At 35.8% G+C, this 12,500-nt stretch overlaps 1 protein-coding gene across 1 annotated transcript in view; it reads right to left on the bottom strand.

The window, feature by feature from the left end:
• LOC125678099 (dynein axonemal heavy chain 8-like) overlaps positions 1-12,500 on the bottom strand; it is a 281,238-nt gene that overhangs the window by 76,462 nt on the left and 192,276 nt on the right. Inside the window, exons 62-65 of the mRNA XM_056156251.1 lie at positions 9,589-9,811; positions 5,897-6,073; positions 3,677-3,844; positions 2,333-2,548 (exon numbers count right to left, since the gene is read on the bottom strand). Of these exons, the coding sequence (XP_056012226.1) occupies positions 2,333-2,548; positions 3,677-3,844; positions 5,897-6,073; positions 9,589-9,811 (784 nt within the window). The remainder of the gene's footprint in view (positions 1-2,332; positions 2,549-3,676; positions 3,845-5,896; positions 6,074-9,588; positions 9,812-12,500) is intronic.

Raw genomic sequence — 12,500 nt, 5'->3', positions numbered from 1 at the left:
AGATCGAAAACAGGATCTTGACGTTGAAAATCATATAATGAAAAAAATTTTTTCTTTAAGCAGAGTATTGCCATTACAGGAAAAGAAGTCAAATCCATGTAATCGAAAAGTAACACCACTAGCCCAGAAAAATTGAGAGCGGGCGTTTTCAAATGTATAGGCATAAATATGACTTCTTATGTGATAAAAATATCGCAGGATTGATCGCCCGATTGTCCGTTTCACTGCCTGATCGTAGTTTGTAAAGTAGATGTAAATGTGAAAGTAGCACGTACACATACGACCGTTTCACTAAAAAGTTACGACTACAAAAGTACATGTATTTACCTGACTGAGTTTGTTGACAATGTGGAAGAAGAAAACAATCATTACTTGCAGTCTGCATTTGCACACAAATAATGTGCAGTCCGAGCCCGAATTTGAAATTAATTAGAGTTATCCTTCTTTGCTACATGTACTCACACAGTCGACAAAATAAATAAAGGCATTGAATTTAATAAAATTATCGCTTCAATCGCTCTTACATTTCCACTTTCATTCATTACTACTTTTAGAAAGAAGGAGGCGACAGGGTCAATACATCAAAATTTGTATGCACATGTATGTAAAAATGAAAATAAGTTTCTTTTTAATAAAGGGGTGGGGGTACATGTATGTGCCTGCGTCAGCATTAGTGATCATAAACTAGACGTTTTAGACACTGACTATGTTGTTTAAGTCATTTATTTTTTATATCTTTTTGTTATCTCTACGCAAAAGAGTTCCTTGTTGCCATAGCAATTTAAGATTCTAGACTTAAGACTTAAGTTAAGACAATCTTAGTTAAGATTTGCTTACGTTCGTTTTGTGATCCATTTAAGTCAGCAATCTTAGTTAAGTTCAAATCTTAATTTAAAGTCAAAATTTTGACTTAACTTTAAGACAGTTTCATGATCCCGGAGCCAGAACAATAAAATTTTGGAATTCTTCAGAAAAAGAAACTATGAAAATCATGCATCACTTGGGAAACCTTTGTATCCAAATTAGCGATGGCTGAAAGACAACTCATTTCTGGTACAAAAACATCTGCCCGATTCAAAGATTAGATTTCAGAATGTCAAAAACAAATAACTCTTTTACCAAAAACATGAGTAATTAAATTAAATTATCTGATGTTTGGTAGCGGAAGACAACACAAAACAATTCACAGTAAGGAATATTTCCTTTACCATATGTGGATATTTACTCAGTGAGATTTTCTCCATTCATTATAACTACCACTATGAAACAATGTCATAAATAATCACATTTTACACATCAACCTCCAGGCACGTACATGTAGCTGCCCATCCCCATTTTTCTTGACATTTGATGTACTTATTGTGTTATTATCACATACAAAGTTGGTTATTTTTATATGCTAAGATCGATTTATTAAGTGGTAATTTTTTATAGTGCTGATGAATGCATGGTAGTGGAAATGCAAGGTTCAACCAAGGTTGTACTCACATTTCTGCAGTACTATTCAGCTGCAAGACGGCATTCAAATTTGATCTGAAAAGCTTATTCAGGCAATGCCATCTGTTTCTTGAGAGTGAAATGTTATTCATCCTATATTATGGATGTACCTTTAAAGGTAAAACCTCCTTGTTTATTCCATAAAAAAATGCCATAGCAGTAGACCATTGTAACAATTCTGAGACACTCTTTCCTTATGATTTTGGGGTTTGGGCAGAACTGTTTTCTTGCTAACCTAAGAATTTTCTCTCTGTTTGCCCCTCACCCTTCTACTTTCAAACATGACGCCAAAAGCCTGAACTCGCTACATCTATTTGTAGTTCTTTATAGCTACAGCTGGTAATGTCTCAATATTAGTGAAAAAATCTCAAAGGAACATAAAACAAACATTACAGCTCTCTTCTGGGGCCTAGAAAGTGAGAAATTTAACATTTATGGTAGATACTTTCTTGCTAAAGATAACTAAGCACCAATACTGGATGTTCAGATATAAAGAGGATAATTTGATTTTAAAATTTGTACGTTTTTCTTTTCCTTCTTCAAAGTTTTGAATCCAAACCTAGGGACCAATAAGACGCAGACACCAAATTAAGAAAAAAATCAGAGCCCAATAGTTAGAGAATTACAGATAAAACTGTCTAAATGTTATTGCAAGCAACTCTATGCACAAAAACAAGTTTCAAGAGGTCAAAGGGGATAATGCTCACTGTACTCATATTTCTGCAGTAGCATTCAGCTGTACGATGGCATACAAATTTGATCGGAAAAGCTTATTCAGGCAATGCCATCTGTTTCTTGAGAGTGAAATGTTATTTATCCTATATTATGGATGTACCTTTAAAGGTAAAACCTCCTTGTTTATTCCATAAAAAAATGCCATAGCAGTAGACCATTGCAACAATCCTGAGACACTTCCACAAACTTTCTTGGCAGACTCAATATTATAATCTTCCATAGTCAAGTATGGCTGAAGAAGTTCAACTGTTTCTTCATTTATTGTATCTTTTCCAAAGGACTGTAAATTGTTCAAAAATCCTGAACCACTCATCAGCTATAAAAAAATATATATATTTAGAAATTAGTAAATGTGAAGAGAACAAAACTTAATAGCACAAGAAGCATCCACACAACATTAAAACCAGTGCAATCATGTGAACTCAATTTTGATTGGAAAATACTTTAACGGATGCAAACCACTAGCAATAGGTCACCCAAGTAACTCATAACGTATAGGCAGTCATAATTACTGAAAAGTACTTATATGCTTGTTTGATTTTGATTAGATAATGCTTTAATTTATATGGGTATCTTCGAAATGAAGGAAATAGAGTGAAATTCCGACTGTTTGTAATATACCTCTCTAGTGAACAATTCACAATGGATTTACTCAAACAAAAGACCTATGAGCCACATTGTTCGCTGGAGTCATCTTGACCCTACTGTTATACTATTGTGATTTCTTGAAAAAAAATTTCAATCTTTATTCCAATGAAAAATTTTGACCCCATATTGCAGTCCCAATCTAGCCCCAAAGAGTCGCAACATAACAGAATTCCCATATAAAACTGTGGTCCCACCCTACCCCCAGAATTGTACAAACTAGAATTTGAACTACCTGATGATGCTTGCTTATTAACATGATTAATCATGACCCTGCTGTTCTTGAGATTTTTTTTAAAAGATATTCCATTATGTATTCCCATGTAAAACTTTGATCCTCTATTGTGGCCCCACCACCCTATTGCCAGGAACCACAATTTAAGCAAAATTGAATATGTACTATCTGGGGATGCTTGCATATCAATATGACTAATCATGGCTCTACTATTTTTGAAAAGAGGACTTTTCCCTACACCAATGTTAAACTTTGATCTTATATTGTGGCCAGGATTAATAATAATAATGATGTCCTTTATTTAAACAGGATAGCACAATTAGTTTAAAATGGATTCAATGTTCAGAAGAAGAAAAAAACTCCTTTGAGCCTAAAATTAGTTTTGATAATCTTGAGACTTTTCAAAAATATAAAAAATAGTCCAGATGTAGTTTCTCAAATCAAAGATCATCTAGATTTACAGGATACTTCAATATTCTAACCATACTGCCAGACAAAGTAAATACAGCAATCAAAGAAAGACATCACAATGCTCATATGTTGTTGAAACCTGAATGAATATACCTTTAGAGATTCTCCCCATGATGGTTTTGGACATGGTCGATCTGGGTCCAGTGTTACTGTATCCATTTTCTTTTGGAAAAGAATCAATGCACAGTCCATTATCCTCATGATCAAATGTGGGGGTTTTCCAAGTTTCTTCACTGTTGAAATATCAGCTGGTTTTATAGTCTAAAAATATGCATAATACAAATCTTGCAACAAATGGCTCACCATAGTCCATTAATTGATGAGTAAATACACAGATAATGCTGTTAAAGCGGTTTTATAGATAAAATAATAGGATTATCACCTAAATCGCCACCGGCTTACTACGTGCTTTCTCATTCCAATTGTCGCATATGACGTCACAGTACTATGGCGCGTAAATCTCCGATCGAAATATGCATATTGCTTTATTTGAATTTCAACTCGCAATATCTCTGTAAATATGCTCAAAATAATTTTTATTGTATTTAGCATCCTTTTCAACTATAGTATAAAGAATATTTTTCATAAAATTATGCAAGTTCTAAAATTACGGGATAAGTCCTTTAATACGGGATATCGGAACTAGAAAATTTTGGAACTCTTCAGAAAAAGAAGTTGCGAAAATTATGCGTCACTTGGGCAACTTTTGTACATAGAAATTGGTGATGGCTAAAGACAACTCATTTCTGATACAAAAATATCTGCATGGTTTGAAGATTATTTTTCAGAATGTTGCAAATGAATGCCCTGGTACCAAAACATGAGATATTGGATTAAATTACTGAAGTTTGGCAGCGGAGACAAAACAAAAGATCTCCAGCCCCCCCCCCCCCCCTTCCTGACATCGCGTTAAGTTAAACTATCACATACATTTGTTATTAGTACATGCAAAGATCGATTTATTAGCTGGTCACTTGATATAGTTAATAGTAGCGGTGAATGGTAGTGTAAATGCAAGGTTAAATTGATGGAACTCAAACATTTACTAAAGGATACCCCCCCCCCTCCCCCCCCCCCCTTACGATTTAGGAGCATGAGCAGAACAGCTTTTCTTGCTAAGATTTTTCATATTAATAAAATGGGTGCCACTTTTTTCCCTTTTGTTTCCCACCCCTCAACTTTCAAATACAACGCTAAACTGTCCCTAAACTCACTATATCTGATAGTAAGTAAGTTACATGTGTGGTTGTTTACTGAAAAAGTTGCCAAGTTCACGCAGAAAACGCAATCTCATTGGACATACTAAATATTAAAACCGGGACGGAATCGGAGACGAAATTATGGTTCCATTATTCCGTATTAAAAAAAAATCGCTAAAACACATCAAAGATGCGTATGGCTGAGTTGCAGTTTGGAAAATTATGCACGCTTGCATTCATGAAGTAAAAACATGCATGTATTTAATATAGTTTATAAGTATGAAGCTTTGAATGGCTGCAATAGGTATTTAGTGAGATAATGACCTTGACCTTTGGATTTCAAAAGCAACATGAATCTTGCTTGTCATCTAGATTTGAAGTCTGATAAACATGCACCAGCAAGTACATGTATAAAAGTTAGAGGCAAGCTCAAATCTACAGTACATAGTGAAAAAGAGACCCTGACCTTTTGACCTCAAAATAAATAGGAACCTTCCTCTTTTGGATGTGATCATGTTATGCAACTTTCACAAAGATGCCCCTAGTAGTAAGAAAGTTAGAGGCCGGACAAGCTCAAATCTATGGCATTTAGTGACCTTGACCTTTGACCTCAAAATAAATAGGAACCTTCCTCTTTTGGATGTGATCATATTATGCAAGTCTCATAAGGATGCACCAAAAAGTATGAAAGTTAGAGACCGGACAAGCTAATTGTGGACGCCGCCCGCCCGCCCATCCTTCGCCAATTTAAAAGCCGAGATTTGCTATGCAACTCGGCTAATAAACTGTTGTAAAATTAGAGATTGTCATCACACAGTTTAAAAATCTTCACACAAGTGTTAATTTTTCACCCTTCTCTTTTTTAATAGTTCAAAATAAAACATCTTATGGTTTAAAATAAGGTTTCTTGTTTATTTTTCTCAACACGACCAGTTGGACTTGTAAACCAACATTTTACTTGACTGGACCTATCATTAGTAAACTCAGTTGGTCGGATGTACCTTAGTGTCAAACCCCAACCCTATGCAGCAACTAGGAATATACATGCATGTAGATGTATATCCATCATAGTTTGTGTGGTTATACCACTTTCTGTGGGATGAAAGCAATTTACCTTTAAAGCATCTTCAGCTTCTTGGAGTGCAGGCTTGGCTGCCTCCAGCTTTTCTTCTGCAATTTTTCTATCCATTTCAATTTCATCTACAATTTTCTGAGCTCGGTCTTTCACTTTCTGTACTTCACTTTTCACTTTTTCTGCTGCAGTAGCACTTGCAGTTACCTCTACTAAAACCTGACGTAAAAAACCCAACAAAAACTGAAAATTAGCTTTCATACATATTACTTTATCTCCAAACTGAAATATTCCTTTGGGAACATTAAAACATTTCTCAACATATTGAGTGGACAGTATTTTCCTATGTCCGAAATGGATCGACCCTTAACCTCAAAATCAATAGAGGTCATCTACTCCTTAAGATTTACCAGTGTACTAAGTTTGATATCTGATAAGCAAAGGGTTCTCAAAATATTGTGCAGAGTATCTTCCTATGTCTGGATTGACCTTCGACCTTTTGGCCTGAAAATCATGGGGATTCTCCTCTACTCATAACCAACCCACATATAAAATATCATGATCAAGTGAATAGTTCTAAAGATATTGAGCAGACAACACCGACCAACAGGTGCAAAGCAATATGCACTTCTTTGATGGGGGAGGGGGTTGGCATAAAAAAAAATGTCTCCAACACCCCTTCACCAAGACCAATTTTTTTGTATGCTGATGTTAAATATAGATCATGTCATAACATCTATCGTCCTACCCAGATATGATTGGTATCACATTCCAGTATACAGTGGAACCCGTTATTATGTTTTCATTTTGTCACGATAAAATAACGTAATACCGGGGGCAACATAATAAACGTTGCCAGTGAAATCCGTCAAAAATATCATTTGGAAATTGTATATCTTCTGTTGCTACTCCATGTGTGAATATATCTCTACTGTTTCTTTGTTTAAAAGACTATGACACTTGATTTATTTACATCTTATCTTAAATGTCCGTAATTCTTCATGTTCTTATCCCTTTTCTTTATTTCTTGTGAAGGATGCTTTGATAAGCCGCTAAGCATTGTTTATCTGCTTTTGTTTCCGTCATTTTATTCAACATAATGCGTTCAAATAAATTTCTCTCAATAACTTGTTCCGGTTTGTATTCAACATTCGTACATATAAAAACAAAAAATAACAAAACATCATTTTTATTAAGTTATATCTCTACTACACCATATAAAACACAATAAAAAAAATCCCACACAAAAAAAAACAACAAAACTACGACACAAAACGCACGCGATACCCAACACGTACACAGTTTTTTCACAAACAATAAACACGGAGAACAAACGCAATCCACTTTTAAAGAATAATAATGCACTAATATTAAGATCACATTTATAACACTAAATGATGGCACTAATATCACGTGCACATCAAAAAAAGATATCAAGGGATTATAAAATGTTCACTGAGCTAAATGCTGTGCACGAATCGGCCGATAACACTGGGCAGTTTGATTGGCGTATTTAAGGACGAGATCTAACAACACCCAACCTATTATGTCAAAATATCTGATAATTTTTTTAATTGAACACTGCCTTTAGTCCCCTAACTATGTCCAAGCCATTACCCAAGCTGTTTTAACTGTGTTACGATAAATTTTGTCCTACATGTTTGGTACCAAAGCTGTCCGTAATAGAGTTATAATATCGAAAGTAATCACACGATGTTAAACACGCATGTACGTGGTTGAAAAATTATTAATTCTTTGATCATCAAAATATGAAAAATGAAGAAAATTTTATAGAGTACAATTTCTAAATAAACATTGTTTAATTGTTTATCACTGGCTTCCATATGATAAGGGGTTTTCACCTTTATTGATGTCCCTAGATCTATCAAAGCGTAATCAGTGAAGCATCTCTAATCCCCTAACAGACCAGGAAATTTACATGGTGACTGCCTGGGACAGTCAAGGTGTGAATGGCTGATTATCTTGAGGATCACTATTGAATAATTAGGGGTTTATTATGTTTTTGTCAGAATTTTTACTGAGTCCTAGCATTTTGGGACAAGGTAATAACGAGGTCTATTTTATATAGGTTTGTTAAGAAATGGTTTTGTGCTTTGAAATTCCAACGTAATATGCAGACTAATGTAATAAAGGGGGAACGTTTTAACAGGGTTCCACAGTACATCTATATATTTTGAATGCAAGGGGATCACAACTCAGAGACGAAATTGTGGTAATCAACGTAAGTTCATAATCTCAGGTCAACAAGATGTTAACTTTGCAAAATAAAAATGGCGAGTTGGTATGTTAATTTATGGGATTTTTTAACAGTAAAAAGTTTTCTTCACATTTATGTAGCTAAAAAAAATCCTGTCCCAATCCTTAGAGCTCACTCCACTTAATTGCTATCATATTGTATATATAGAAGCAATTATCAAGTAGATAACTCTTCATACAATGAATATTTCCTTTTTTACCTTTCAAAAACTATTTTAGGTTGGGGTTGAAAATGGCTATTCTTATACAGCATGGTTTCATATATTGAACAAGTATTTTCTAATGCATAGCAATACATGTTCTCTACTGGCCCCCAGCTAAGTCGTCTGCTTAATATTCTGTGTGAATAATTATATGTCAACAGTTTATGCAGAACAAGCATTCTGAGAGTATTATGTGACAAAATTTGAACTTGATCTGCAACTTCTCTAGGTAAAGCAATGTACCAAACATCATATGAATATCTCCATGAATGACGAAAATAAAGTAAGGAAAACTGAGTATTAGAGTTAATTTTGTAAGTTCAAGGGCCACAACTCAGCAAAAAAATCAATGGACCAGAACAAAATTCATACTTGATCTGTTACTTGTCATGGTAAAGCAATACACCAGATATCAAACAAATATCTGAAAACATGATGAAACATAAGGCCCATGGGCCACATTGCTCACCTGAGCAGCAGTTCCTAGCAACATACAAGCTTGAGCAAAACTATCATTATACAAGCAGCTTGGTTCAGAAAAAACTTTTCAATGGTAATGACTAAAAATTCATCAATTATCAAACTTAATTACTAAACTTGACTACAAATTCATCAATTATCATATGCCCTTGTAGACGGATAAAGCCTTTCATATTAACAAATTTCATCTAAGAATGCTTTGTGCCAAACATAGTTCCTTATACATGTTCATGTAAAACTTTGATCCCCTATTGTGGTTCCTTCCTAACCCCAGGGATCATCATTTTTACAAACTCCACTTTGTCAGGAAGCTTTCATGTAAATTTCAGCTTTTCTGGCCCAGTGGATCTTGAAAAGAAGATTTTTAAATGACCCCACCCTATTTTTGTGATATCTCCCCTTTGAAGGGGGCATGGGTCTTCATTTGAAGAAACTTGAATCCCTTCACCCAAGGATTCTTTGTGCCAAGTTTAGTTGAAATTGGCCCAGTGGTTCTGGAGAAGATGAAAATGAGAAAAGTTTACGCCAACGCCGACAGACAATGGATGAATTTTGATCAGAAAAGCTCAATTGAGCCTTTGGCTCAGGTGAGCTAAAAAGCATGAAAAACTGATTTACCAAACTGACAGACGGATGGACAGTGCAAACGCTGGTAGGTTACTTAAAAAAAGTCAATAAAAAAACTGCAAGCTCAGATTTAAACTAGGCTTTATTACAGGTATGTTTAAGAATGTCTCCTTATTCCTCTCTGATTTTGTTTTGGTCAAAACTTACTTTATCAGCCTTTACATTTGCGACAGCCAATTCTTTTTCCTTCACAGCCAACTCTTTTGCTAGCTTATCCACAGATTCACTTGCTTCTATGAGTTTTTCTAAACCTGTATTCATTCTGCTCGCCATTTCATTTATCTCAGCATGCTTCTTACTGTAAAGGTTCTTGTATCCATCCAAAAACGATAAATACGATTTTGGTGTCACATGGGTTTGTCGACGAAATCTGAAAATGTCAGATTAAGTTATTCATATGACAAGGTGTTTGTGAAACAGTATGCTTAGACATGGTGGCAACAAAGAAATAGTATAAAATTCTTAAAAGTAGGTCAAATTCTAATGTCACAAAGTCAAAAACTTTGGAACAAGGAATGCACATATGAACAAGAGGTACTGTGAGCAATGCTCACTAAGAATACCCCCCGCTTACCCCAATCTCCAAAGGGTGTTGGTAATAGGTATAAACTACCTCTTTTCTGAGTGTAAAAAACAAATGGCATGACAAACCGAACCATATTGCTACTTCGATGTCCAGTGCGCTTGACCTTTGACCTTTTGACCCCAAAATCGATAGGGAACATTTTCATCCCATGGGTAGGGCATATGCATGATATGGTGACTGTAGGTGGAAAGGATAATGCTTTAGAGCCCGGAAACCATATTGCTACTTCGATGTCCAGTGCACGTGACCTTTGGACCCCAAAATCGATAGGGAACATCTTCATCCCATGGGTAGTCCATATGTATGATATGGTGACTGTAGGTGGAAAGGATACCGCTTTAGAGCCCGGAAACCATATTGCTACTTCGATGTCCAGTGCACGTGACCTTTGACCTTTTGACCCCAAAATCGATAGGGAACATCTTCATCCCATGGGTAGTCCATGTGTATGATATGGTGACGGTAGGTGGAAAGGATAATGCTTTAGAGTCCGGAAACCATTGCGTCTACAAACGGACGGACGGACAACCCGATTCCAGTATACCCCCCCCCCCCCCCCCCACACAACTTGTTGCGGGGGGGGGGGGGTATAAATATGAGAGCTCTATCACTTGCCATTCAAAAGTTATAAGCAAGGTTAAAGTTTTGGACAAAGACAAAAATACAGACAAGGACAGAAACAATATGCCCTTTGATATGGTGGCATAAAGAAGTACAAAATTAGTTCAACCTATATAACAAGGATTTTGCTTAAATTTTATGCATTTCTGGTACTAAGGCTTTGGCTGGGTCTGAGAAATTCTAATGAAGCCAAAGGGCCTTCACAGTCACCGGAATCTTAGTCAATGAAAATTTTAAAGGATAGAATTATTAGAGGATATTCAGGTAATTCTGGACACTGGGTAGTTCTGGACAGTTCAAGACTTTTTATGAAATACGACTGCTTTCCCTTTTGTCTGTGACATACCTATAAATAATTGCAATGTTTTTCGGATCTTCTGTTACCTTTGATTTTTCCTATATCATTGCCTTAATTATCAATATTTCAACGTATTCCGAATGAAATATTGATGTAATTTATTGATCTTTGGACCTTTGTACTCTGCATGTTTATGTTGCGGGAAAATTTGAAGGCATGACGAAGAAAAGGAAAAATCTACAATCAATCAAAAACGCAAGTATTTTCTAGTGTTTATAGGTATCAAAAGACTCAAAGAACCTAAATTTTTTTTAATTAAATGTGAACAAGTGATTAACATTCTAAATCTATGAAAAAGTTGAGCAGTTTATGCTGATTGGAATTGACCCTTCGATTTTCTTAGTAATTGGGTAATTTCGAACAGCATTGTCAGGCTACAATTTCATGAAGACTTGTCAGCACATAAAACAAGAGGCCCATGGGCCATATCGCTCACCTGAGTCACCTTGGCCCATATCTGAAGACTTTCCATATATATTTGCATGTAAAACCTTAGTCCCTATTATGGCCCAAACTACCCTTTGCAAACTTGAATCTACACTATGTCAGAAAGCTTTCATGTAAATGTCAACTTCTTTGGCCCAATGGTTCTTGAGAAGATTTTTAAAGCTTTTTCCTACATTTGTATGAAAAACTTTGACCCCCCCCCCCCCCCCCCCCCTACTTGTGGCCCCATCCTACCCCCCGGGGGCCATGATTTGAGCAAACATGAATCTGCACTATGTCAGAAAGTTTTCTTGTAAATATCAGCTTTTCTGGCTCAGTGGTTCTTGAGAAAAAGATTTTAACTATATATTTGTATGTAAAACTTTGATCCCCCCTTGTGGCCCCATCCTACCCCCGGGGGCCATGATTTGAACAAACTTGAATCTGCACTATGTCAGAAAGTTTTCATGTAAAAATCAGCTTTTATGGCTCAGTAGTTCTTGAGAAGAAGATTTTTCCTATATATTTGTATGTAAAACTTTGATCCCCTATTGTGGCCCCATCCCCCGGAGCCCATGATTTGAACAAATTTGAATCTGAATTATGTCAGGAAGCTTTCATGTAAATCTCAGCTTTTCTGGATTAGTGGTTCTTGAGAAGAAGATTTTTAAAGTTTTTCCCTATATATTTGTATGTAAAACTTTGATCCCCCCTTGTGGCCCCATCCTACCCCCGGGGGCCATGATTTGAACAAACTTGAATCTGCACTATGTCAGAAAGTTTTCATGTAAAAATCAGCTTTTATGGCTTAGTGGTTCTTGAGAAGAAGATTTTTAAAGATTTTTCCTGTATATTTGTATGTAAAACTTTGATCCCCTATTGTGGCCCCATCCAACCCCAGGGGCCCATGATTTGAACAAACTTGAATCTGCATTATGTCAGGAAGCTTTCATGTAAATCTCAGCTTTTCTGGCTTAGTGGTTCTTGAGAAGAAGATTTTTAAAGTTTTTCCCTATATATTTGTATGTAAAACTTTGATCCCCCCTTGTGGCCCCATCCTACCACCGG

Source organism: Ostrea edulis, chromosome 2 (genome assembly GCF_947568905.1).
Source record: "Ostrea edulis chromosome 2, xbOstEdul1.1, whole genome shotgun sequence".
Lineage (NCBI taxonomy): Eukaryota > Metazoa > Mollusca > Bivalvia > Ostreida > Ostreidae > Ostrea > Ostrea edulis.
This window is presented reverse-complemented; position numbering and strand designations above follow the sequence as displayed.